At 40.1% G+C, this 24695-nt stretch overlaps 1 protein-coding gene across 1 annotated transcript in view; it reads left to right on the top strand.

Annotated features, from left to right (window-relative positions):
• LOC136886831 (somatomedin-B and thrombospondin type-1 domain-containing protein) overlaps window positions 1-24695 on the top strand; it is a 312236-nt gene that overhangs the window by 273190 nt on the left and 14351 nt on the right. Inside the window, exon 4 of the mRNA XM_068230457.1 lies at window positions 16069-16145. Coding sequence (XP_068086558.1) covers window positions 16069-16145 — 77 coding nt within the window. The remainder of the gene's footprint in view (window positions 1-16068; window positions 16146-24695) is intronic.

The raw sequence follows: 24695 nt of genomic DNA, 5'->3' as shown, positions 1-24695 counted from the left end.
ACATGTTTTGGTATATTTTGGCACTTGCTTTATCCTTGATCACCGGGTCTAGTTTCCTTCCGTGCAAAAACTACTTGACGGACCGTGCTCAAATTTTCCAATCATACAGCTGGAACTCTTGGCTAATTATAGTGTATCTTAAGGGGGGCCTGCAGGAAAAGAAAATGTGAAGCAAGTCGAAGGAAAACGTACGCCTGGGACCCATAAAATTAAATAAGCTGCCTGAACGGTTAGTCCTATGGTGCAGAGCAGGTGAACTTAAATATGAATTTTCTTCGTAACTCTAATAACACAACAGTAAAAGTCCTCTCAGTTTTAATTACTGCGTTGATAGAGTGAAAATTCCTTTTGGAGATCAATGTAAGTTCCTAGGTGTTAATATAAGGAAAGATCTCCATTGGGGTAATCACATAAATGCGATTGGAAATAAAGGGTAACAGATCTCTGCACATTATTATGAGGATATTTAGAGGTTGTAGTAAAGATGTGAAGTAGAGGGCATATTTATTTTCTGGTAAGACCCCAACTAGGGTATGGTTCCAGTGTTTGGGACTCTCACCAGGATTACTTCATTCAAGAACTGGAAACAGTCCAAAGAAAAGCAGCTCGATTTGTAATGGGTGATTTCCGACAAAAGAGTAGCGTTACAAAAATGTTGCGAAGTTTCAGCTGGGAAGACTTGGGAGAAAGGAGACGAGCTACTCGACTAAGTGGTATGTTCCAAACTGTCAGTGGAAAGATGGCATGGAAATTACTTTAGTAGATGAATAAGTTTGAGTGGTGTCTTTAAAAGTAGGAAGGAACACAATATGAAGATAACGTTGGAATTCAAGAGGACTGGTGGTGGTGGTGGTGATTATTGTTTTAAGAGGAAGTACAACAAGGCAACCATCCTCTATATAACACTAAACAGAGGGAGAAATGGAAGAGAACCGACACTTCGATAAATGAAGGTATCGGCCAAAGGAAGACAAGGGCCACGAAGGGCATGAAAATGAAAGACTTCGTCGGGGTCGGAAAAAAACAAGAGTTGACCAAGGGAGGCCGGATAGGATAGATGAAAGTGAGGAGCCTGGCACAAGTAAGTGGAAGCAATGCCAGGACTCAGCTAAGGGCCCCGTGGTCGCCAACCCACAATCCATAGTTCAGAGCCCCTGAGGCTCTTTTTAGTCGCCTTTTACGACAGCCAGGGGATACCGTGGGTGTTATTCTACCGCCCCCACCCACAGGGGTATTCAAGAGGACTAACTGGGGCAAATATTCGTTTATAGGAAGGGGAGTTAGAGATTGGCATAACTTACAAAGGGAGATGTTCAATAATTTTACATTTTCTTTGCAATCATGTAAGAAATGGCTAGGGAATCTGCCACCTGGATGACTGCCCTAAGTGCATATCAGTAGTGACTGATTGAATATGTACGTTATCCAACTGTCCATTTATCTATACTTCTATATCTATACTAAAAATAAATAGAGATTGTGAATTTTTTAAATATGTAACAAGTAGTCTCAGAAACTACCGGACTGAGGATCGATTTTGAAATTTTTTCACCATTTGAATGAATAACGTTTCGGGTAAAATAGGCTATGCATCATCCCGGAATATCAGAGTGTTTATCGGGAAAGCCAAAGAGCCATGCAGTTTGATTAAATCTTACAACGTGTAGGCCACTTCATATACAATGTAGAATTCCGTATTGAAGCACAGGTACGTCACCTGGTAAATAATGAAACAACAAAAAATTTTCTTTAGCTTATCCCACTTATTTTTGGTGTCTCTGGGGCCACTCGGGCTCATTTTTATGTTTCTTTTCCACAGTGATTTAACGTACCACTAGCACACGAAGGGAAAAGGGCTAGGATTGGGAAGGAAGAGGCCATAGCATTAAGTAAGTCTCATTTGCCTGGTGTGAATAATGGATTCCACGCAAAACCATCTTCAGGGTTGCCCCCGGTGGGATTCAAACCCACCGTTTCCCGACCCTGACCCCGATGGGGGAGGGGGGGATGTTATGGCCGGATATCCTTCCTGATTTGAATTTACATACTTGAAGAGATATTTTTCCGAGCTGTGTTTTCACTGGCTGTCCATGTACCATAGTGAGTTTTCTTGTATGCCATCTGGAGTCCTGTTCTGCATGCAATTTCGTGGAGTTTTTCAGTTAATGCAGTCACTTCGGATAATGAACGGCTCATGGAGTCAATAAGGGAACGACGACTGAAGCTCTACGGACATCTGTTCAGGATGGATGCAACCCGACCCTAACGAAGCAGATTTTTAATGTGTTGGACAACAGACCTAACGTCTCGGATAAATGGTTCAAGTAAGTAAGGAAGGACTTGAAGAGCATGGGACCGACTCAGGGGGGACATTTCTAACCGATCAAAACACAGATCAGTCATCCCAAGGGATTCCACGATGAGCAAAAGTAGAACAGCGGCAGAAGAGGGGAGAGAAAGAACGCAACGTCTTTGAGCTGCAAAAAAGGCTTCCAAAAATGCCTTATAGTTACTTGACGTGGTCTCTAATGGCCCTAAACGAAGAGAGAGAGAAAGAGAGAGAACCAGACCACTAAGCCATCAGCAAAGGCCAAACACCGTTTAATAAGTTTGTTTTCACGTCGTCTACCAAGAATTATTCCTTTAGTTTCTTTTTCCCAAGTCCTAATCACTTTCTCGAAAATATTATTATTATTATTATTATTATTATTATTATTATTATTATTATTATTATTATTATTATTATTATAATATATTGCGAATGAGCCCATTAGGACTACGCGAAGTACTTAGGGACAGGCATTTGCCTTTCTTTGTGCCCACACTTCCTTCATTCGTTTGCTGTGTGCTTCTTTTCTCTTTTTAGACCATGTTGTTCCGGTCTTCTTCTTTGGTTTTTCCTCTTGGTCAACTTGCCACTTATGAACTTTGGTTCTGAAGATAACCCGGCTTTGGATGTCTTCAGGTGTAATTCCTGCCAGTTTGAGATCTGTTTTAATTTCGCCAATCCATTTTATTGTGTCCGTTTTAGCTTTACTTCGGTTTTCATAAAATAATAATAATAATAATAATAATAATAATAATAATAATAATAATAATAATAATAATAATTATTATTATTATTATTATTATTATTATTATTATTATTATTATCATTATTTCCACCTCTGTAGCGTAACGGTTAGCACAATTAGCTGCCGTCCGCGGTGACCCGTGTTCGATTTCTGGTACTTGCAGATATTTAAGAATGGCTGGAGGACTGGTATGTGGTTAAAATGGTACGTGCCTCCATTAGCGGTGTTTCTGAATAGAGGTGCTCAACCTAGGGACGATGACATGAGCTTACTTTTTATTACTAAGGGGTATCGTAAACCCACAGTATTTTTTCCACGTTTGCTTGAGTTTTCTCCCTGCGTTCCAGAACTACCTTGGAACATACAAACATCCATTTTTATATATTATTTATTATTATGATTATTATCATTTAATATTAGTTCAGTTTCAACCACCTATGGGTTGTGATTACATCATTAAGTTCTCTTTCGCTAGAACCCCTTTATCTGTCAGTTTACTCGAGATCGTTCCTTTGCTGAGAATACTCTGTTCTTTCTCTTTTCCTCATCGGATACATCCTTCACCTGCGCTACATTTCTTCTGATGACTTCTCTGTTTGACATGTCTGCTACTCTGATTCTACACATTTCTAGTTCCCGTTGGACTTTTACCCATGGGACTTGCGTTTTCCTGTTTTTCTAGAAAGTGAAAACCTTGTTTGTAAGCGTTTCTGGTTCCATTCTTTAACATGTCCGTGGAAATCCAATCTCGTTTTCTTGATTGTGCCAGTAATATTTTCAAATCTTTTGTGTAGTTATTTGTTTAGTCTCAAGTGCAAATTTGTTAATATCTCATTATGCGTGATCGTTCTGAAAATCGTATCTAGCTCCCGTTGCTGTAGCTAAACAGCATGTTAACACGTGTGAAATGACGGGTGAGTAACCTTCTGTAACATCGTTACCTACCTACACGTGAAATGGAAATGGGCGCGGTACACGGAACTGCATCAAGATGCTTGCCACAAGATGACGTCATGTTCTGGAGAAGAAAGCGTGATTACCAGCTGGCTTCGCTTGCCTCCAGAGTGTGTGCTGTTTAATTAGTATAACCACAGGAGGCTTTGCCAATGAACTCATGCCTTGTGTCGAATCGGAATGGGTGGTGCTTGCTCATGGCGGCACGGCAGGAAGTTCAAGATGAACACCTGGGTTTCCTTTGAGATATTACATTGATTATTTTTTGTAATATTGGTATACTCATATTGAGTATGCGTACAGCAAACGCCCAATGTTCATCAGCCGCGGAGACTTTTCCAGTAAGGGCGAGAGTTCCTCAGGGTTCAGCATTAAGCCCTTTGTTGTTCAAAAGTGTAATGGATGTGCTGACAGAGGCAGAAAAGAATCACCATCGGAGATTATCTTTGCCGATGGTGTAGGTGTAGCGTAGCGTAGCGTACCTGCCTCTTACGCGGATGCACCGCGTTCGACTCCAGGCCAGGTCGGGGAATTTTATCTTTATGTGAAGATTGGTTGGAGGTCCATTCAGCCTACAACTTATTTCACGGTGAGATAGCGACCCAAGAATAATGGTCAAGAGAATCCGTAGTGTCGACCACACGACAAATCGTAATCTGCAGGACTTCAGACCGAGCAGCAGTCGCTTGGTAGGCCAAGGCTCTTTGGAACTCTTGTGCCATGGGGTTTGGATGGTGGTATGAGAGCGCTCAGTGCCGGCCCCGTGGTGTAAGGGTAGCGTGCCTGCCTCTAAACCAGAAGCCCCGGGTTCGTTTCCTGGCCAGGTCAGGGATTTTTACCTGGATCTGATGGCTGGTTCGAGGTTCATTCAACCTACGTGATTAGAATATAGGAGCTACCTGACGGTGAGATAGCGGCCCCGGTATAGAAATAAATAAAAAACGGTCGAGAGGATTCGTCGTGCTGACCACACGACACCTTGTAATCTGCAGGCCTTTGAGCTGAGCAGCGGTCGCTTGGTAGGCCAAGGCTCTTCGGAACTCTTGTGCCATGAGGTTTGGAAGGCGGTATGAGAGCGCTCAGTGCCACCCCCGTTGTGTAGAGGTAGCGTGACTGCCTCTTATCTGGAGGCCCCGGTTCGATTGCCGGATAGGTCAGGGATTTTTACCTCGATCTGAGGGCTGGTTCGAGGTCCACTCAGCCTACGTGATTAGAATTGAGGAGCTATCTGACGGTGAGATAGCAGCCCCGGTCTACAAAACCTAGAAAAAGGCCGAGAGGATTCTTCGTGCTAACCACACGACACCTCGTAATCTGCAGGCCTTCAGACCGAGCAGCGGTCGCTTGGTAGGCCAAGGCCCTTCCGGGCTGTAATGCCATGGGGAAAATGGGGGAATGAGAGCGGTCGAAGGAAAAACAGAGATTAGGCTATATAGAGAGCGAAACATGAACAACAAGAGGTGACATTCTTTTTAAATACCGTACTGTAAATTAGCTCTACCAAAAATGACAAAGGGAATCTCAAGCAGAATTCAGTCTGGCTGGAATGCTTGGAGAACGGTTTCCAGAGTGCTGTGCGTCAAGAGTATTCCAACCAAATTGAAAGGGAAAATACACCAGACCAGTACGTATAAATTGGTGGACTGACAAGCAGAGACGGAAACAGTTAGGTGTGGTTGAACTGAGCAGGAAAAATTAGAGAAACAAATTTTATGTGGTTCAGTAATGTTAAGAGGAGGACAGGGGGGGGGGTTATGTAGGAAGGAGTGCACTGGAAATGGCTGTGCCCGATAAGAGTAGACAGGAAAATCAGAAAGGAAGATGATTGGATTGTACAAAGGAGGATACGACAGAATTGAACGTACAGGATAACTTAATCGGAGACGGGAACAATTTGAAGGAGGTGAATTCGCACCAGCGGTCTCACTTAGTGTGGGGATAATAAAGCTGAAGAAGTACGCAATATTGTTCCGGTCAGTCAAACTGCAAAAATAAAAAAGGTAAAGAAGGTCCACAGCCCTTCAGGCAAACAATTCAATGTTGAAAACTTCCTATGGATATGAGCAACGAATTTTAGGTAAATAAAATATAATGAAGTATGAGAATATATTCTTTATTTATTCCTAAAAATGACAATCCTTTGGTTAGTCATCGTTATCCGGTCGATTAGATTAGCAGTTTACCTTTTTCTACCACTACGAGCGCTAATGTGAGTCAGTGCAGAGTTTCAGACAAGCCTTTATAACTACATTCAGTGTGGATATTTTTTCAAAAATAAAAAAAATTGCCTGAGGGTACTCATCCAAGGAACACATTGCCGAAATAATTATCTAAATAAGTTAACTTGGCTAGGATTTTTTGAAAAAAAGGAGACGAGTAAAGAAAGACGGACGCGATTTTAGGCTGTTTTTCCGGAAATCCATTTCGGCCGGAAGTGATTTTCGAAATTTGCTTTTTTAGTCACATAATTTGAAAAGTTTCCGGGCCTTTGAGTCCTTCAGTTTTCGGCACAATTGAGAAAATTGCTTAATTCTATGTTTTTCATAGTATGGGGCCCCTAATTTGTATGCTAGGAAATCTTTTCAATATTGATAAAAGAAGAATGTAGTTGTACCAACTACAATAAATGTGATACTCTTACTTTCTGAGTGAAGGTAAATGGAAAATTAATCAGGATGATAAAGTTTGTGGATGATCAGGCAATAGTTTTAGGAAATCTATTTCTTTTTGCTGGCCATGTTTAACAGAATTATTGTAAACACAATACAGAAATATGGTATGAAATTCTCAAAGTTCAAATTCGTGGTCATTTCGCAGACAACAAAGAAATCGTGCTTGAAGATAAACTATAGCCTTCTCTTACTTAGGCCAGCAAATAACTGAGGACGGAAGAAGTAAACTGAGATCAAGAGCTGAATTACACAAGGTAAGATTGCTTTTATACAGAAGAGCAGAAGCTCAGTCTCCTCCTCTGTATGATAATCTGCGTGGATTTGTCTGGACAGTTCTACTGTATGCTTCAAAAATCTGGACGATGAACAACCTAAAACGGTCGAACGACAGACATTTGTAACAATATTTACTGAGACAGTAGTGATAATAGTTTTAAGGAAGAATACTGCATTACTAAAGGCCGAATTTTTATGCAGTAACAGGTTAAATTGCAAACTACAGTTTGATTAGTAGGAAGTGTCGGCCACCCGCTCTTCCATAATGTAGCAAGAGTAACATAAATTGTAGGGGTGCTGATGGGCCATACCCCTAATATTTTTGCAAACACCAAAGCATAGTCGTTGTAAAGGTAGGCTATACTTGCTACTCGCTTCAGTAAATTTGCATTCTAACCTATTAATGCATAAAAATCCGGGCTCTATGCATTACGCTCATGTAATTTTGGTTGCTTTGGCTGGCTTGTTGGATTCCACGCATTCAGTATTAATTCGAAGACTCAAGGTGAACTCGATACCTGGACGGCGCCACAGAAACGAAGTAGAAAACACACGAAAACCTGTTTATATATTTTTCGTCGTGTTTCCTTCTTCTTGTCATTACTGTGGCAGTAGTTTCTCCTTCTTCTTTTAGTATAAGATTCTTGTTTTGTATGCCGTTTCCAGTCACATTCCACCCATTTGTTAAATAAAAGTTCGGCCTCTTAGTTGAATGATCAGCATCATGACTTTTCATCACGGTGGTCTCGAGTTCAAATCCAGGCGGGGCTGCGAATTTTTGACAAGGTCATTGGTTGTTCGTAATAAATAAATAAATAAATAAATAAATAAATAACATAAAATAAGTAAAGAGAAGAATATAGCATAGCGTAATCATGAAGAAGAAGAAAGGAAAAAACGGAAGAGGAAACAACAAGGAAGGATGAATTGAAATTGTCACGTGGTCGCTAGCATTCTTCATAATAAATAAATAAATAAATAAATAAATAAAGAGGAAAATATAGCATAGCGTAATCATGAAGAAAAAAGGAAAAAAACGGAAGAGGAAATAACAAGGAAGGATGAATTGAAATTACTACGTGGTCCCTAGCATTCTTCATAAATAAATAAATATTTATTGTTCCTTTATGAGGTTTATTGGTTAACGTGATTAGCTGCCAACACCCGCAGCCACGGGTTGGATTCCCGGTTCTGCAACGATATTTGAAAAATGGTACGAGGACTCGAATGGGGCCCGCTGAGCTTTGGAAGGTCAACTGAGTAGAGGGGTGTTCGATTCCCCCGTCAGCCATTCTCGAAGTGGTTTTCCATTATTTTTCCACTTCTCCACCAGGCAAATGCTGGGATGGTGCCTAATTTTTTTTGCTAGTTGTTTTACGTCGCACTGACACAGATAGGTCTTACGATGGGAAAGTAAAGGGCTAGGAGTGGGAAGGAAGCGGCCGTGGCCTTAATTAAGGTACAGCCCCAGCATTTGCCTGGTGTGAAAATGGGTGCCTAATTTAAGGCCACGGCCGCTTCCTTCATTATTCCCTGTCTATCCCTTTGAATCTTCTCATCAGCATAACAGGTGAGGCCGCCTGGGGGAGGTATTGGTCCTCCTTTCCAGTTGTATCTCTGACCAAAAGTCTCACGCTCCAGGACACTGCCATTGAGGCGGTAGGGGTGGGTTCCCTCGCTGAGTCCGGGAAAAAACCAACGCTGGAATTTAAACCGATAATGAAATGGAAAATAATGACAAACTGAGTAATAATAACAACATATTTGACCATTTTGACAATAATCTCAAAACACAAATAAGATGGTTCATCGAAGTGAAAAATAGCCGAAATGAGGATTACAAAAGCAGAAATCCTACACAGATTTATCTTTCACAATAGCGTTAAAAATTTCTGAGGTTTTCAGGAAAATAATAATAATAATAATAATAATAATAATAATAATAATAATAATAATAAAATATTTTATTTACGTTCCACTATCTATTTTTAAGGTTTCTGAAAACGCCGAGATTCCAGAATTTTGTCCCTGGGAGTTCATATTTATGTACCTGTAATCTACCGTATCCAGGCCGGCGTATTTAAACACCTTCAAACGTTAGCAGATTGAACTATGTTTTCGAACCGGTGACCTTGAGCTTAGAACGCCAACGCTCTTACCATCTGAGACATTGAGCTCGGCTGCATTTTTGTGAAAGTGCCAATACACTCCTTTTCATCTGCATACAGCACGCCACACAACCAAACACTACATAGTGTTTTTGTCAGGAAGGACATTCGGCTGTGAAACTGGAAACAATCCACATCATAAATTGCCAATGTCCGGCTCCATGGCTAAATGGTTAGCGTGCTGGCTTTTGGTCACAGGGCTCCCGGGTTCGATTCCCGGCAGGGTAGGGAATATTAACAATAATAATTGTATATGTTGTCTTCATCATCATTTCATCCTCATCACGACGCGCAGGTTGCCCATGGTCGTCAAATCAAAAGACCTGCACCTGGAGAACTGAAGTCCTCAAACACATCCCGGCACTGAAATCCATACGCCGTTTGATCTCTTTTTCCATTTCAATTGCCAATTGCAATATATTGTGGTGTAAACAGGCAGAAATCGAGTTCAGCAGAGTACATTTTCTTGCTTTATGTACCAGTTGTGAAATTCTCTTGACACTGTAAGTGTTTGTGGTAACAAATTCCCGGGAAGAAGAACCCATGTCCATCTGTTTGACTACACCTGGGCTGTGTTTATTTTTCTATGTCCAGGCTGGAAGCAGTGGTATTTTGAAGTTCCTCGAAGAACTTGTGGTTATTACTCATCTGTGAACCAGCTGTCATTTGAGGTTAATCCTGCCATATGCTGCGTGTTATGCTGTTTAAAGATTAACTGGTGAATCTTGTTCGTTTTCTTCTTAGAACGACTGAGATTTCTCAACTCTTGCGAGAATTCAATTCTTTACTGCAAGAGGCTTCAGTAATTCTCAACAGAATACTTAGTTGCGCGTGGAGTTTTATTCCGCATTTAAGGTTTTGTCTACTTGTTTAACGTAGCAAATAATATATCGAAGGTTTTCTTCGGCGTAGGGATTGGGAAGATAGCAGACATAGCCTTAATCAAGGTTGCTTAGTGTGAACATGGGAAACTACGGAAAACCATCTTTAGGCCTGTCGAAAGTGGGGAAGCTCACAGCTGCGCGATCTTAACCACACGGTCGGCTTGAAATGTGTCCTTTAATCTCTTCTTTACCTTCTATTGGGACACTTCAGGTGCCTCCGTGGATCAGTGGTAGCGTCAGCATCCGGATCCCAAGATAGCGGGTTCAAACCCGGCAGTAGACAGATTTTTGAAGAGCGGGAAAAATCAATTCAACACTCCATGTCGTACGATGTCGGCATGTAAATGATCTCTCGTGACACATTTGGTGTTCACATGACATAATTCATTAAAATTCAGCCCAAAATGCCCCAGAAGTGACTCGGTTTACTCTGCCTACTATGAGGCCTAGACAGTGGCAGGCATGAACACATTCGTTTCCCCAGCGGCAACAATGATTTTTAAACATAAACAATCGTAGCCCCACAACACTCTCTAAAGTCAACGTTACCATTAAATAAGGCTGCATTTTTCGTGAAAAATAAAGGTCTTTCAAACAATATTTTCACATTGATATTCACGGCAGTGACAACTCCATCATAACTTAATCTATTGCAGATTTTAAACCATGCACTTACAGTTCCACTTGGTGACACTTCGCGATAGTACAGTACAGTTATGGTTTTCACAAAAATACAATGGAACTGTTTGTTTTTAACTTAAAAAGCCCAAACTAAACGAATGAGCAAAATTTAACTGGGATTTCCCTCGCTTACTGAGTGTACGTGCATCAACGACAAACGAGGGAAAATATTCGTAACGACGTATACGTTATACTCATGAAGAATGGCACAGAACTCACGGAAAATTCACTATATACCACCATCACAGACAACCAACTACAAAATTATTTTACTTCGCACTTAGTTCTGTGTTCATGCTGGACAACCTAAATATTTTTCTGAGGCTATCGGAAAACATACTCTACACATGCTATCAATGAATTGCTCGAAAAAAACTTTATACATGCCGAAATCCCGGAATAAAATATATCCTTCTTTATTACAATTTATTTTATAAACTAGCTCTACTTTTATTAACAAGGCGATGTGCAAGTGGCTATACTGTTAACGTGTTCATATTCTTCTTGTAGTCTCTAGTGTGTGGCGCTGAAAATTTCGAGTGTCGATAATTAAAACTAATATACCTTTCCCAAGCTAATTGGCCTTTCGTCGTAAATTACTGTCGGGGGAGGGCCCACAGCCCCGCCCCTCTCCAAGGACAAGGAACCTTTAAGTGCATGCGTCAACCAAGTGACATAAATTTCGATGGGCAAGCTCTCTATCGCGCCAGCAAGGAAACATAGCTCGCTGGAGAAGCTGAACTGCGGTAGTGCGAGCGGATTGTCGAGACAGCTATACTTGGATTGACTTAGATGTTCGCAGTTTATTAAACTATAAGAAGCGTTCTAAGTAATAATAAGTAAAAATAAATACAAATTTATTTACCCCAGCAGCCCTCGGCTAGATGGGGTTCAGTGCACGCCGCTGGGCCTAGAATAAAGTGGAACGACGAAATTGACGAGCAGAGAGCCAGATGGCGTCAAATTGAAATGTCTGCACACGGTAGCTGAGGCCATACGATTATTATTATTATTATTATTATTATTATTATTATTATTATTATTATTATTATTGCCCACCTCTATGGTGTAGTGATTAGTGTGATTAGCTGCCACCCCCGCCCCCCGCATGCCGGCGTTCGATTCCCGACTCCGCCACGAAATTTGAAAAGTGATACGAGGGCTGGAACGGGATCTACTCAGCATCAGGAGGTCAAGTGAGTAGAGGGGGGTCGATTTTTACCTCACCATCCACGAAATGGTTTTTGGTGGTTTCCCACTTACCCTCCAGGTAAATACCGGGATGTTACATAACTTGATGCCACGGCCGCTTACTTTCCTCTTCCTTGTGTATCCCTTCCGACCTTCCTATCCCACCCACAGGGCACCATGTTCAGCATAGCAGGTGACGCCGCTTGAGTGATGTACTGGTACTCCTTCCCAGTTGTATGCCCCGATAGAGCATGTTGTCAGTGCGTTTAAGTGCACGCAGCTGTGAGCTTGCATTCGGGAGAGATAGTGCGTTCGAAACCCACTGTCGGCAACCTTGAAGATGGTTCTCCGTTGTTTCCTATTTTCATACCAAGCAAATGCTGGGGCTGTACCTTAATTAACGCCATGGCGGGTTCCTTCCCACTCTTAGCCCATTCCTATACCATAGTCGCCATACGACCTATCTGTGTCGGTGCGACGTAAAGCATCTTGTAAAAAAATAGAATTCCCGCGACCGAAAGTCTCGCGTTCCAGGACACTGCACTTGAAGCGATAGAGGTGGGACCCCTCGCTGAGTCTGGTGGAAGAAACCAACCCTGAAGGGTGAAAGGATTAATAATAATAATAATAATAATAATAATAATAATAATAATAATAATAATAATAATAGTTATTATTAATTATTAATTATTAATTATTATTATTATTATTATTATTATTATTATTATTAACCCCGTATAGCTACTTGTTTACATGCGAAATTTGTTGAATGGTGCATTTACGTGGAGAAGTATTCTGTGCGCGATAATATGCAGATAATAATTATTGCACTATTGTGTTAGAAATTTAACTGACAAGGGGGCATTTCCTACTTGTCACCACCGATTTCGCTCAAATTTGTAGAACATGTGGTCGTGGGTTCGACTCCCCGTGTGGAGACTTCTTTTTTTCCTCTCAACTTTTAAATTATTCATTTTCCAATTAAGCAAAAAGGTGAATAATTCATTATATTTATTTATTTATACTCAAAAGGCATAGGAAAGGTAAAAAGATTGCGATTTCATTGTCAGACTTTTCAACGAGGGATTGTAATTAAAGCGCGTACGAAAAGAGTTTGTAGATGAAAATTCAAAACTTTATTCATTGACATTCGATGCTTTACATGTGTCGGGATGATAATTATCGTAGAAACAATGGAAACAATAATTTTTCTGCATCTAGCACATGTAATAAACGCCGCATTTTCACAACCACCTCGTTGCTTCAACGTATCCATAGAAAAAATGTCTTAATACGGGGTGTCGAACCCACGACCACCGAATCGCTACTCCGATCGCTTAGCGCTACGCCAACTTCTGCTCGGTGAGCAGGTTAACGTAATGATGTGTACCACGGTAGGATGATCGCCGCAAGTACACACCGGAGGGGGTTCCCCTTTTAGGAAATGGGAGTGCGTTACTGTACCGTGGCCAATCCGAAGACGACATAATACCACTACTTCCCTCTGAGAAGCCCGAAGGGAAGTCCTCCATTCCGTCGTTGTTCCTTTTATCGCTCTCAATTTATTTGGCAGTGGCCACTCCATCTCCCAATGGGACATAACCAAATGTCTCAGCTGAGAGCGAATATCACTGCCTGGAAGTGCCGCCATCCGAACACCCGGCCAACAGGTCGTGGATCCGCTGCACTGACTGCTTTCGATTTTCATTTATTTCTATGAACTAAACCTTTCCAATAATGATTAGAATAGTTTGTTTTTCCCCGCCATAAAAATTATTCACTACCAAGCTAAAGAATTATAAATACAGCTGAATAACACTCGTATGCTTCCACTGGTAGAAAAGCAGGGCAAGTGTATTCGAAGTGCACTGCTATGTTGAAGCACGCGTTCTGCTGTTAGCAAGTCCAGCATCGCAGCGCTTTGGATAGTGGGGGTTTGGGACGATAAACGCTCAAGGTATGGCCAGTTGGTGAAAAGTTCAGCAAGAAAAACGCGATCACGTTGTTCTAAGCACTTAAATTAATTACGGTATAAGAACAAAAAGAAAGGAATGGGTTCCGTGATAGAATTCCTTGCTTGACTTTTCTATTGCACGTACAGTATTACATTACAGTAACATTCTTTGACAGGCGTTTTATTCAGAGTTTATTACCTCGTGAGGATGAAAATGTCAGTACGACAAATTCCGTTTTAATTTGCATGAAGTGCCATAATTACACCTTCATGGGATCACGGAAAATTTCCGTTTGGTTTCCGGTTTAAACGGCTTTACTGTACTATAAACCATTTTTTTTCTATCTCATCCCTCTCAGTTGAAAGTACTGATGAAGTTTCTTTAGAATGTTGCTTCATCGTGCCTGGAACATCAACTTTCCTTGCCCGTCGTGCTGCCTTGTTCCTCATTTCACTTCCCCGAGAATCCATTGTCCGCCTGGAGAGCTTTTACTTGTCCTTCAAGTCACAACCGCCCTGCAAAACTTTTAGAGAGCGTAGTCTCATTAGCGGAAGGTCGACTCCATAGCAAATCTAATCCTTAATATTATATTGAATGTTAGTCCAATTACCTGCTCTATTGGGCTGGGAGGAAGTTAATTCTAAGTACACACATTTAACCCATTTGGTGCTCAGCCGCAAGTGTGGTTGCCATACATTTCAACAAATGTAATTCATGTAAACATTAAGTCGGCAATACTGATTGAATTTGCGTCTGTTCTAAATATCTTCCCTTCATCTCATGTACATTTCATTCTAAAGTCAATTCTTTGGCAGTACAGATGTGATGTTCTGCAGTATCATATTGAAAGTTTCCACCTGCTGTGTTTGTTTATGTGTCCAACGCTTGTCCCGTTTCTGCACGGGGTCAGGTAAGAAGTGAGATGAATCTTTGTAGATAATTTTTACGATCGGATGCTCTTCCTCACGTCAGCCTCGTTAGAGCAGTTCATGAGATGAATTTGATGTCGTGATAAGTGATACCATGAAGCGAGAGAGTGAAATCCTTAGCCCTTAACAGTATATAATATAAAACGTAAGTATTACTGCTAAACCTTAATTTTATGTTAAGATTTTTTAATGTTACTTTTGAAAGTAGCTAAATGTAAGGGAGGGCTATGAACCCTTTCAGCACAAATGTAAGTCAAGAAAAATTAAATACAATATTTAAAAACATTACAATATATAAGGATAGATAAAATATATTCAGTAAAACAAAATTTAAAAACAACAGTAACTTCACTCTCAAACATGATAACACGGCGCACTGTTCCTCATATAACGGACGACGAAGTCAACTGGCTATTCCAACCACTTATTCCTCGTCCTTTGTATGAATATTTGCCCCAATTTTTCATCTTAAATTCCGACTTTATGTTCATCTTTTATACCTTTCAAACCTCCACTAAACCTTATTTGTCTAGTAATGTCATTCCACACCATCTCTCCACCGACAGCTCGGAACATAGTTCTTAGTCGAGCAGCTCATCTCCTAGCTCCCATATCGTCCTAACCCAGAGTTTGCAAACTTTTTCGCAATACTGTTCTTTTGTAGGAAATCACTAAGATGCTTTCCTTTAGATCCTTTACAGTTCTCGAATCAAGTAATCCTGGTTTGGGTCCCATACACTAGAACCATACTCTGCTTTGGGTCTTACCAGAGACTTATACGCTCTCTCCTTTACATCCTTACTACAACCCCTAAATACCCTACAGCACAATTTTTTTTCAGAGATTCCATACGGTGTTTGGAATTCAGTTTGAGGTATCTCTCAAGCGGATTCCGACATTACGGGCCCGGTTCATGAAAACTTCTAGTCTATCAGAGCTTGTGATGGAATCTGTGCATATAGAGTCCCGCCTTTTTAGCCACCTTGTGTCCATTCCCTGTTGGTCGTGGCGTCGCTAGTGTAGAACTCCTTCAATCGGAGTTCTTGCAAAAGTTCCACATATTCTGATGTGGCCGACAGTCACAACTGTAGTCTATGTTCTCCTACGTAGAACATCCCTCTTGCCTGTTTGTACACAAATCTAGAGGGAGTGTACTTTGAGGGACAAAGTGCTCTCTATAAGAAGCTTAACTTTAATTTCGATATCGTTTCATAGGCTGCCCTGAATTTCATTCCTTTCCGCATAAAACAGGTAACAGCATTGTGATAATTTCCTTTGTTTCAGATACTGCGTGCAGTTTGAAGTGCTGAAGGCATCCAAGGCCTGCAGGAAAGAGAGCAGCTTCTCTTCCTTGAGGGAAGGTAAGTGAATGTAGACTGAATCTATTTTGAAATGTCTCTCAAACTGAGGATATCGCACTGACAGTTAGGCGAAACATTGAATACAAAACAGGGATTATATTTACATATGCCGACCCGACGCTGTTAAAGCATGTGCGAGTTATCGTGAAGAACAAGAGGTTGATTTTCCATCAAGAAGTCGAGAAGTGAGATCTCCTCGTTCAGAGAGTTTAGTCGTTCAACAACATAAATGAGAGCCATATTAATTCCTGGCGATATAGGCGGCCAGGCATAGAACCAACCATTTTACCCTTTAATGAGTGCCTGAGTTAACACGTTCGCGGTCGATGACGACACATATGCGTCATGACTCCACTTTCACTCAGTGCCAGTGACGACACACGTGCGTCACACTCCGCCCCAAACATTAAAGCTCGTATTTCCGCCAATATGTATGTAAACAAACAGACCTCTTATCTGTGCATTTTTATGGTGTTATTAAACATATGCGCCATCCTGGCATCAGATCAATTGTTAGTTACAATCTCTGTAGCCATTACAAGTCGGCATACGTTTCTGCGATGTCAAGAGAGAACAGTGAAGTTTCAGAACTTTCTCTGCGGAAGAAACGCCGTCTTAGCGGGATAAACAGGCGATTTGCAATTAATGATGATAGTCTGGAAGCTCTCCTGAACGTTAGTGACAGTGACAGCATTGATAGTGAAGACAGTGTTAAAAATGACTGTAGCCATATGAGTGAGGATCTTAATCACGGATGTGGGTGTCGAGTGTCTACTCCCAATTCTCACATTACAGAAGACGAGAATGACGTAAGTAATATATCATCTCCAAATCTCCCCCGAAATAACATGGGCAATATTTCAGGGGTCATTTCTTGGGAGTTCAGATTCGTCCTCAATAAAACAGATAAACTTTATTGGTCGGCCGGGAATGAAACTTCCACTGCCAAGTAACGCGAAACCCATTGATTATTTTCGCTTGCTTGCAGATGACAACTTGCTGAATAACATTGTAACTGAATGTAACGCATTTGCAGAAGAGTTATTTTTGCGAGGAAATGTCACCGAAATGTAGCACACTGTTTTGACTAGTTACATTGTACAGCTTATGGAGTAGGCCTAAGGTAGGTATACATTGTTCACACGGTAATTATAAGATTCTACTGCACAGTATCTCTGTGTGAAATGTTCAAAAACGTATTTCTCTGTTGTTAAGAAGTTCTACATTCGAACAAAACATTATTTTCCTTGTTTTACTTCATTACCAGTCATGACGCACACGATGCGTCAAACGGTACCGAAGGCGAAAAACTCATCGGTAGTGCCGCTGACGCAGCGTGTGCGTCATGACTGGTATGCACAAAAATAATATTGAAATAATTAAAATAATAATCTAAAATGCATAAGGACACAGAAATGAAGTCCTGTAAGCAAAAAAAAAAAAAATATTACGGTACCACGGTAATGGTTGCCGATATCCGAGCGGCCGCAAACGTGTTAACCTTTCGTTGCAGTAACAAACAAAGGTAAAAAGCCTTTTGGGGTAACCAGAAGTAGGACTTAATCCCACCTTTATACCAAAATATGTTATGTGGTTGGGATGGTGAGGAGTTACAACTGACCAAATTGAATGAAAATTGAAAAGGTCCGAGTGGGGGATATCGACAAAGGACGCTATAAGAGTCAACGTGACGGGAGAACAAGATTTGAACAATGGTGAAAGATAGGAATGACAGAAGTGAAGAACTTGGAACCGTTCGAACCCCACTGTCGGCAGCCCTGAATATGTTTTTCCATGGTTTCCCATTTTCATACCAGAAAAATATTGGGGATATACATCATGATGGGATAATCGAATACTTTTAATATTCGTCCGATTATTTTGATAATCGAATGATAATCGATTAAAATAATCGAATGAGTTTCAAATATCATTCAGTTGTATCGCATAGAACATTCAGATTTGTCATGAATTAATTTATTGCTTTAAGTGTGTCGGATGGATAATAGATTGGAATAAGCTAATAGATGAATTCTTATTAAAAATAGAAATACGCTATTTTCCAAACGCATCTCCGAATGTTGAAACTAAATGAGTATTAATAACATCACTTTTCATTCGATGATTTCGAAAATATTCACTAATCGATTGTCTCATTCATTCGAATGGAGTTTGGAATGAATAATCGAATAAATAATTGGATGAAAACTTTTCATTATTCGATTGCCTCATTCATTCCAATGGAATTTCGAATGAATAACCGAAAAAATAATTGGATGAAAAAATATTCACTATTCGATTGTCTCATTGATTCGAGTGAATAATCGCAAAAAAAATCCGATGGAAAAATATTTCACTAATCGATTGTTTCATTCATTCGAATGGAGTTTAGAATGAATAATCGAAAAAATAATTGGATGAAAAAACATTCACTGTTCGATTGTCTCATTCATTCGAATGGAATTTCGAATGAATAATCGAAAAATTATTTAGATAAAAATGATTCACTATTCGATTGTCGCATTCATTCGAATGGAGTTTCGAATGAATAATCCAAAAAAGCGGAAGAAAAATATTCACTATTCGATTGTCTCACTCATTCGAATGGAGTTTGGAATGAAGAATCGAAAAAAAAGTCGTATGGAAAAATATTCTTTATTCAATTGTCTCATTCATTCGAATGGAATTTCGAATGAATTATCGACAAAATAATCGAATGGAATAATTCACTATTCGATTGCCTCATTGATTCGAATGAATTATCGACAAAATAATCGAATGGAAAAATTCAATATTCGATTGCCTCATTTGTTCGAATGAATAATCGAAAAAATCGGATGGAGAAATATTCACTATTCGATTGTCGCATTCATTCGAATTGAGTTTCGAATGAAGAATCGAAAAAATAATCGGATGGAAAATATTCCTTATTCGATTGCCTCATTCATTCGAATGGAATTTCGAATGAATAATCGACAAAATAATCGAATGGATAAATTCTCTATTCGATTGCCTCATTGATTCGAATGAATAATCGAAAAAGCGAAAGGAAAAATATTCACTATTCGATTGTCGCATTCATTCGAATTGAGTTTCGAATGAAGAATCGAAAAAATAATCGGATGGAAAAATATTCCTTATTGGATTGCCTCATTCATTCGAATGGAATTTCGAATGAATAATCGACAAAATAATCGAATGGATAAATTCTCTATTTGATTGCCTCATTGATTCGAATGAATAATCGGAAAAGCGAATGGAAAAATATTCGCTATTCGATTGTCGCATTCACTCGAATTGAGTTTCGAATGAAGAATCGAAAAAATAATCGGATTGAAAAATATTCCTTATTCGATTGCCTCATTCATTCGAATGGAATTTCAAATGAATAATCGACAAAATAATCAAATGAAAAATGCACTATTCGATTGCCTCATTGATTCGAATAAATTATCGACAAAATAATCGAATGGAAAATTTCAATATCTATTGCTTCATTGGTTCGATTGAATAATCGAAAAAATCGGATGGAAAAAACATTCACTTTCGACTGTCTAATTCATTCGAATGGAATTTCGAATTGCTAATTGAAAAAAGAATTGGATGAAAAAACATTCACTATTCGATTGTCACATTCATAAGAATGGAGTTTCGAATGAATAATCGACAAAATACTCGAATGGAAAAATTATCTATTCGATTGCCTCATTGATTCAAATGAATAATCGAAAAATCGGATGGAAATATTATTCACTGTTCGATTGTCTCATTGATTCGAGTGGAGTTTCGAATGAATAATCGAAAAATTAATTGGACGAAAAATATTCACTGTTCGATTGTCTCATTCATTCGAATGGAGTTTCGAATGAATAATCACAAAAATAATTGGGTAAAAATATTGACTATCCGATTGTCTCATTCATTCGATTGGAAATTCGAATGAATAATCGAAAAAATAATTGGATGGAAAAATATTCAGTATTCGATTGCCTCATTGATTCAAATGAATAATCGAAAAATCGGATGGAAATATTATTCACTACTCGATTGTCTCATTGATTCGAACGGAGTTTCGAATGAATAATCGAAAAAATAATTGGATGAAAAATATTCACTATTCGATTGTCTCATTGATTCGAACGGAGTTTCGAATGAAGAATCGAAAAAATAATTGGATGAAAAATATTCACTATTCGATTGTCTCATTCATTCGAATGGAGTTTCAAATGAAGAATCGAAAAAATAATCGGATGGAAAAATATTCATTATTCGATTGCCTCGTGCATTCGAATGAATAATCGAAAAATAATCGCTTGGGTAATATAATCCTAAAAAATGAAACAATCGAACAAGCGATTATTTTGTACTCGATTATCCCATCACTAGCTGTACCTTAAAGTTAAGGTCAACACTTTCCTATCCCATCGTCACCATATATCCTAACTCTGTTTGTGCGGCGTGAAAAGAAACCTTGGCACGTGGAAGTGAAAGTAATATCAAAGTGAGAAAGGGGATTCCTGGTTGTCAACGTATACCCCGAAGTTAAGAGCAGCTGGGGGCCTTAAGAGAGGGACAGTGTAGTGGGGATTAAACCGTTTCTGTTGTTTGGGTCACCAGTCCATAGAGTGGTTTGATGCAGCCCTCCACACTACCCTATACCGTGCTAACCTTTTCATTCCTATATAAATACTACATCCTACATCTGTTCAAATCTGCCTGTCGTATTTATAACTCTTACTGTTCTTACTGCCTACACTTCCGTCAAAACCTAGCCGAACAAGTCCTGGGTGTCTTAAAATGCATCTCTAATTCTCTCTCCTCCTCTGGTCAAATTTCACCAAATCACTCTCTTCTCACCAACTCATTATTCCTTATTCCTTATTCCTTAATCTGTTACTCGAACTTATGTTCTCAGCTTCAGCATCATTCTGTAACACACATTCGAAACGCATGAAACGTCCCTATTTATAGCTCCTACCCAACGGAAAGAACGCCAAGACGACCTCCAAAGTGATACATGTTTTAGTGTCAAGAGAGCTGAAATATGCATTGAAGTCGGTGGTCAGATTTTCTGAACATTTATTGTGAACCATTCTGAAAAACGTGGATTGTACATCAATAAATGCATCAATAAGTCGTTTGTGCATCTTCAGTCATTTTTGTAAAGTTGTTCATGCAAACATCTGTAATTCCTCTCTCTCTTGTACATGAAAAAGGTCCATACTACCAGGCGTATGCATAAGTTTTTACCGGTTTTGTGCAAAAGAAAGAACATAATTTTCGATGGGAATTCATTTTTTGTTTATTCAAAATATTGGCCATCGGGTTCACCACAGTTCGCCCATCTTTAAGGTAACTTATAAATACCAAGCCATAAAAACTGCTTGTCTTTTGTAGAAACCACTCGTCGAGCCATTTTCCAACTTGCTCGAAACTGCTGTAATGCTGCACTGCGATCGCGTGCCCCATTGATGCGAATAGGTGATAGTGAGATGGCGCCAGATCGGGGCAGTACGGCGGGTGCGGAAGGATGTCCCATCCAAGCTATTTCAAGAAGCCTTTCACTAGTTTTGCTGTGTGAGACGACGCATCGTCGTGTAACAAAATTACTTTGCCATGTCTTCTGACCCATTCTGATCGTCTTTCGAATCAATTCGTGAGTTAAATTAATAATTTGTTGGCGACAGCGTTGTGCATTAACGGTTTCGTCAGGCTTCAAGAGTTCATAATACACAATGCCTCTAGCAGAGCGCACATTGTTTTTCACATTGAAATCACCACGTTTAAATTTCCGAAACCATGTCTCATATGTTTTAATCGATGAAGCATGTTCACCTTTTCTTCCTACCAGCAAACGACGACTTTCTACAGCCTTTTCCTTTTCATTAAATAAGGAAAGGAATGCGTGCGGCAAATGTTGTTTTTCGGGACTGAACGATACAACACAGACGCATGTATCAAATTCATACGCTGCGTACTGTTCGCGGTCACCATCTCCTAGTGAAACCGGAAAAGACTTATGCATACACCTGGTATTTCCTCCATAGATATTTACTATTCCGTAGCCGTGTTGAAACACCGGATCCCGTGAGATCTCCGAAGTTAAGCAACATTGGGCGTGGTCAGGAGTTGGATGGGTTGCCACGCGCTGTTGGTGGGGGATAAATGAATGGAGGAGCGGAATGGAACTGGCCACCCTACCGCACGTAAACTCCGGCTCAGGAACACCTCTGCGGTGGTTCGGACCTGCCTTCGGGCAGAATAACCCTTACCTTACCTTAAGAAACGCTCTGTATCATACGGAAATGTCGAAAAATTCAAGCTAAAGTTTTCTATTTTTATTTATGCTTGTATTAAATCGAGTTATTTCAGAAAACGATTTATCCATGTTGCGTTTCATTCTATATCTAAGTTAGTACGTGGTATTGGTCAACGGTCAAGATAAAAGTTTTACATTTCTTGGAAGCAACATCCTCTTTGTCGTGTTTCTTCTTTACCAAGAATTGTTCTTCACGCACTGAGTAAAGACACCTTCGTGTGAAAATTTACATAACACTTAGGTGAATCATAACGTGATGTTGACAGAGGTTGAACACGAAGGAATACATGACGTGTACTCTGGTGTTATCTTAGACGGTGCATACACCCAGGAAGTGGCATGAGGTGCACTAAATCTGTCGTCCTCTTGATAATAGTCCAATAATTTTCACGAGGTTTATCTATACTATTAATAAAGATGATATGAAAAAATGAAATGAAATGGCTTATGGTTTTTAGTGTCGGGAGGTGTCCGAGGACTTCGCCTCGCCAGGTGAAAGTCTTTTGATTTGACTCCCGTAGGCAACCTGCCCGTCAAGATGAGAATGAGATGATAATAAAGGCGACACATACACAAAGTCCTCGTGTTAGGGGAATTAACCAATTATGGTTAAATTTCCCGACCCTGCCGGGAATCGAACCCACGACCCTTGTTACCAAAGATCAGCACGCTAACCATTTAGCCATGGAGCCGGACGAAGATGAGATGATGTCTATCCGGTTGTATGTTTGTTTTTTTGTTTGTTTGTTCCGAATAGGCTCGAAAACTACTAGACTGATTGAGATAAAATTTGGTAACGATGCAGATAGAAATCCCGAGTCACGCAAGGGGACCTTTTGATTTTGATATATTACACCGTTTCGAATTAGTGGGTGATTTTACAGTGGAATGTCCCAAATTTGGACAATTTTTACCCTACATCAACTTAAATAACGGACGAAGTGCACCAAATGGTCTTGAAATATTTTTCTTCTTACAAGATTCTTCATATGTATTTTCTTCGTAACTCGGTCAGGCTCCGTGGCTAAATGGTTAGCATGCTGGCATTTGGTCCAGAGGGTCTCGGGATCGATTCCCAGTTGGAACGCGGATTTTATCCTTCATTGGTTAATTTCGATGGCGCGGGGGCTAAGCGCGAGAGTGCCGCCTTCATCATTAGAATTCATAATGGGCAGGGCCTCATTCTCACAGTCGCGCAGGTCGGCCATACGGAATCATTTCAAAAGACCGGCATCAGGCCTCTTTGGAGGCCATAAGCTATTATTATTATTATATATATATATAATTCGCTGGGGCCATCAAGGACCACGTTAAGTCTTGTTGCATTTGACACTGAACTTGGCCTTCTTTAGGGCCCAAATTTCCCTCATTTTTTGTGAGTGGGCCTGCTTACGCTCCTCTGTCCAAGGGGCACCGTGTCTTCTCTTCGGTTGCTCGTCTCGGTTTAGCCCGTTCGTCAATATTTTCTTGCGGAAGAGATCTCTGTTAAGGGCGTCTTCAGCTGAGATATGTAGCATTTGCGGGTCTTCTTTGGTATTTCTAAACCAGGGAATTGTGGTTTTGGGATTTGAATCAAAAAAGTGAAAGATTTCTTTAGTTAACTTTCTTCCGTCCATTCTTTTCAGATGACCGTAAAATCGTGCCCGTCTTTTTCTGATTGTGCCGGTAATTTTCTCTATTTTGCTGTAGACTTCCTTGTTGGATCTCTTTTGATGGATTCCATTTCTGTACTTTGATACCAAGATTCCTCTCACAATTTTGCGTTCTCTTTTCCCCAGTTCAAGGAGTCCTTTGTTGGCATTTAGAGACAGGGTTTCGGCTTCATATAGAACTACTGGCTTCAGAACTGTTTCATAGTGACGTATCCTAGTGTTTTGGGAAAGGCATTTTTTGTTGTAGATTGTGCGGGATGTTTGGTAGGCTATTTCCAATTTTCGTACTCGCTCCTGAAGTGCTTCTTTGTCCAGTCCATTTTTCATGATGATCTCACCCAGGTATTTGAATTTGTCTACTCGGGTGATGTCCCCGTATTTTGTATGGAGTTTTGGTGGAGCCTCTTTGATGTTAGTCATTACTTCTGTTTTCTCAAACGATATCTGCAAACCAGTTTGTTCGGCAATTTCCTTTAAAATTTCAACTTGAGCTCTAGTGATTTCTATGTCGTTTGAGAGAACAGCAATATCATCGGCAAATGCTAGGCAGTCTGTTGCGATCCCCTTGGATTTGGTTCC

This window comes from Anabrus simplex, chromosome X, assembly GCF_040414725.1.
Source record: "Anabrus simplex isolate iqAnaSimp1 chromosome X, ASM4041472v1, whole genome shotgun sequence".
NCBI lineage: Eukaryota > Metazoa > Arthropoda > Insecta > Orthoptera > Tettigoniidae > Anabrus > Anabrus simplex.
Note: the sequence above shows the minus strand (reverse complement) of the source record. Positions and strands in the feature narration are given on the sequence as shown.